Below are 4,349 nucleotides of genomic sequence, written 5' to 3'. Positions count from 1 at the left end.
CCCCCCCCCCCCCCCCAGTCCCCATCCCCTTTGCTTGGTGTGGCGGCGCGTAGCGACCCACATCCCAAAGTTTTGGCCAGTAGGCTGTTCGAGACTAGGCCGACGAGGCGGAGCGTGGCGTGGCGTGTCAGGCGCAGCGAACAATCCTGTGATGTAAATAAGGCGGAGAGAATACAGCAAGGGGGTGGGGGTGAGGGAGAAAGAGGGAGAGAGATGGGGAGGAGGGGATGTCGAGTCCAGTTGGTTCCGCCCATACTGCAGTCAGCTCAGTAGCAAAATGAGCAAAATAAAGGGGAGCGCCTGATAAAATGGTGATGGGGCACGCAAGGAAGGTAGCTGGTAGATGAGACGAGTCAACTTTAACTTTCTGTTGTGAAGGGAAACACCCCAACAAGGGAACGGCGCACAAAGTCTTTGTTGATCTTACAGATTACTTTTATTTCTATTCTTGTAATCCATCGAAGCGCCCAAACGGCCCAACCTCTTATTCACAACACTCTTATCTGTATTTATTTCTTAAGTAAAAAGAAAACAAGACTTTTTAATAATGTGATTGTAAGAAAATTACCATGTAAAGGCTCACTCTATTGTAGGAGAAGATTCCTTCTCATCCTTAATTATTCTAACACAATACTTAAACAAAACTAGTTGCCAGTCAACATACTGTCTGCATGCCTGCATGCTTAGACTTAAACACACTTGTCTCCTCTGCATCACATGTTTTTTTTTCCGCTAGAGTTGTGAAACGACTACAAGTTTCAAAAAGTACTAGGTAGCATTACTACTAGCTTCAAATGATTTATAACCCTGGAAATATGCCAATATATCACGTAGCTGAAGTGAAATCTTATAAATTCTGACAACTTATTGCATTCATCTACAGTTTGACGTTATGTACCGGGCGATTCAGGGAAGACGCAGGTGCGGGCGGGTTTGCCTACCCAAGAGGGTTTGGCGCCTTACGGGCAGAGCGGGTAGGCAAACCCACCGGCACCTGCGTGTTCTCTGGATCACCCGGTATACGTAATAACACTTGCCTGCCTAAAATGCATTGACTTGAATTTTCTAAATTTACAAACCTTAAGTAAGAAAAGCGTGAAGACCATTACGAAACACTATCACTGTCCTCACACAGCAAACAGAATATATTACATGCAAATATTATTACTAATACTAAAATAACATGTCGTGCCTCAAAAGAAGTGCTAGTCAGGACTACGTAAGAAGAATTAGAGGTGACAGTTTTAAACTTACCCCTACCCCAGGCAACAGCGTTATGTGAGACGCATTTCCCATAATCATACTTGCTTTATGATTGTAAAAGTCAAAATATGATTTAAAAAGTGCAAAAAACGCAAGACCATCCCAGTAAGCAACTCATATCGAACTATATCGTTTCGACGTCGATTCCGCCATTTCGACCTTGTTTGGTTGACATTTCGATGCCGATTCAAGTGCTATTTGTCACTGGAATTTCGCACGGTCATCCCCTTACACCTAAATCTATAATAATACAACACTTCAAAACAACAACAAAAAACGTGGATTTTCAAAAATAGCTAACATTATCACAATAGAACAGGTGTGCTTAAAACGTCGTGATCTCACCCCCACTACCCTGAAAATATCCATAAATCTCCCCAGTTCCCTGAGCTTTTCGTTCACCGGGCACCTGCCCTCCTCTCCACCGGGCGGCACCCTCCTGCTTGCATGGACCCCATGCTCTCCACGCCGCATGCCGCCGCCCCCTTGACCCTCCCCCTCTTCTCCCCGTCCTCCCTAGTTGAGCTGGATCAACACCATGAAGTACGTCACCATGGCTCCTAGCACCTGTTGAACAAAGAGACGTGTCGCGTTTGAGACCCCTTTTACCATGCCCTCTTGCCCAACGCCGCCACCGGCCAGCAGGTGGTGAGTACTCACAGAGGCGAACAAGTCGAGCGACACGGTGAAGAAGCGGGCCCCCGACACGACCAGGTTCTTCTGGCACTGCTGGCACACGATCTGCACGAACGTCTTGACCTCCTCGGAGCCGTCGTACCACTGGCACGAGTAGGCGGCCTCCATCACCGTCGAGCTCTACAACAAAGTAAGAGCCCGTGTAGGCCGTGGTGTATAGTAATTCGACGATGTCGTCTCGTGTCGACGCCGCCGCCCCGGCCCGGTGCGGGGGTTCTTTGCTCGTGCCCTCCAGAACCTCCTCCCCAGTTTTTTACGAGCTCCGACCGACCCGGACCCGCCCAAGGTCCTCCTCTGGGACCTCACCTCAGGCAGCAGTAAAGGCCGAAACGATAAGCGGGGGATGTGAGAGCTGGGGGGGGGGGGTGTGCTATATAGCTCCACCCAAAGCTCAGAGGCCTCGGAAGCCACACCACCCGCGAGTAAAAAAGTTGGTTGGAATCTTCCCTGCGGTGTTTTCGCCACTTCGCATCTGATAACGTTAAAGTTCCCCGGGCTGGCTCACCCAGATATCAGTTTGGACCACTTATCGCGGTCTAAATCTTGAGCAATGTAATACACAATCATAATTTTGATACAATCCACCGTACCGAGTGTTTCCTGACTACCCGCCGGTGCCGGCAGATTTGCCGAAACACCCGGTTCTTGTCAGAAATGTAGTCGATGTCACAGGAAACACACATTTTAATCCTTATTAACAATAGCGATTTTAGGAACGCGAGGGAAAAGCGAGACAGTATGGTTGGGGCGGGGGGCACAGACAGCCGGGCACAGCCCACCTCAGCCTCCCTTCCCCGCGCACTGCTCCCGATCGTCCCTGATTGTGTTGCAGTCGCAACTCGATAGCCGTTTGCGAAAAAAAAAAGAGAAGGGCTGAGGGGAAGGGGTGCTGTAACTCACCCACTCACCCCCCCCCCCCCCGGGCTACACGCCGCCCCCAGCTGCTCCGCCGCCGCCCCCTATCCGGATACACTGATCGACAGTTTGGAAGTGAGGGGGGTAGGACCCTGGTCCTGGTAGGACCCTCGTAGGACCCCGGTAGAGCCTGGCCGAAGGGCGGGGGCCGGGGGGTCGGTCTCGGGGGCGGCGCGGCGGTGGGCCTGGCCACGCACCCTGATGTGCCCTTTGTCTCCGACGTCTCCGACCCTGGCGGCCGTGGTCGGCTGGCACAACACTTTTACGGCTCAGCGCAGAGTCAAGCAGCGCTGAACTGAGCTAACGGAGGGTCCTCTGGTCGTCGGCCGCGGCCGCTGGGCCGGGCTGGCCTCCTTCCGAGCCCGAGGTGACCCAGTCCTCCCTCGTCCTCGCCTCACAGCCGGCCATGCGTGTCCGCCCTTCTCCCCCTCCAGGCCCAGCCCCGGCATGTCTGTGTCGATGACAGTGCAGACAGGTTCCCTTGAACTTGCTGCTGCCCCAGCGCTGTCACCAGACCAGATTGAAGAAGGGAGTGGAAGGGGCGGTGGTGGTGTGGCAGCGTCGACGGATGGTGGTAGTGGTGGTGGTGGTGGTGGTGGAAGAGTAAGAGGAGGAGGTAGTGGTGGTGGTCGAGAAGTGGTGGTGGTGGTGGAGATCAGAGAGGCGGTCTGTGATGAGCCAAACAGAGGCAATCACAGCCCGCTCAGCTCTGCATCGCCCAGTCGGATCAAACTTTCACACCATCCCAATGCCATGTGATCACGTCTGCGCTGTCCATGGCCGTCGCAACGCTTGTTCACCCACCCCTCACCCCCCACCGAAAAAACAAAAACAAAATTGTTTCAAGAAAAGAAATAACCAAACGAAACGAGAAAGTCGCGAAGTCGTATGGCTGCCCGTGTCTCTCTGCTCCTCGAGAGGATGAAATCAAACGGCAGTCGTGATTAATAAAATGACGGACGGCGTTCATTAATGTTTCGGAATGAGTTCCGTAATAGGGCGACGCTTCGGAGCGGAAACGGCAGCGGGGCTGTCATCGAGAGGGACCGACTCGACCGGAGTCGCGCCATTTCCGACGACAGAAAGTGAAGTGACTTGCTTTCCTTTCTCTTTCTCATTTCGTTCACACTCTGTTTTAAAATTCCTGCCTTCGTCTCCGCCATTGCCCGTCGCACTCCGTTCGGTCCGTTCGATCTCTGGAACGGATCTTAATGACGTTTCTGAAGCCCCATCTGGCATTGACGCCCTGCCTCACAGCGCCGCCCCCAGGGTCCTGGTCCTGCTCCCCCCCCCCCTCTTTCTCCACCACCATCGCCACTTACGCACTCTGGGGCAGCCGGAGCGGAGAGGTCCCCTATATATGGAACCTTGGCCTCGCCATAATCCTGTGAGATAGGCATTTCACTAGACAGGGCGTCGTGCTGCCGGAGCGTGCGCAGAGGGCAAAGAGGGGCGGAGGTGGGGGGGGGGGGGGG

At 53.4% G+C, this 4,349-nt stretch overlaps 2 protein-coding genes across 2 annotated transcripts in view; both read right to left on the bottom strand.

The window, feature by feature from the left end:
- The window catches only part of LOC113211470 (ras-like protein family member 10B), a 52,161-nt gene that overhangs the window by 46,160 nt on the left and 1,652 nt on the right, over positions 1-4,349 (bottom strand). The window lies entirely within an intron of this gene.
- Positions 414-4,349, bottom strand: part of LOC113211469 (odorant receptor coreceptor) — a 15,581-nt gene continuing 11,645 nt past the window's right edge. The window contains exons 8-9 of the mRNA XM_052268032.1: positions 1,924-2,079; positions 414-1,830 (exon numbers count right to left, since the gene is read on the bottom strand). Of these exons, the coding sequence (XP_052123992.1) occupies positions 1,780-1,830; positions 1,924-2,079 (207 nt within the window). The 3' untranslated portion in view covers positions 414-1,779. The remainder of the gene's footprint in view (positions 1,831-1,923; positions 2,080-4,349) is intronic.

The sequence above is a fragment of the Frankliniella occidentalis genome, unplaced genomic scaffold, assembly GCF_000697945.3.
Source record: "Frankliniella occidentalis isolate FOCC.00 unplaced genomic scaffold, Focc_3.1 Scaffold63, whole genome shotgun sequence".
In the NCBI taxonomy this organism is placed as follows: domain Eukaryota; kingdom Metazoa; phylum Arthropoda; class Insecta; order Thysanoptera; family Thripidae; genus Frankliniella; species Frankliniella occidentalis.
The sequence above is the reverse complement of the archived record's forward strand: the minus strand, read 5'-3'. Positions and strand labels throughout refer to the sequence as shown.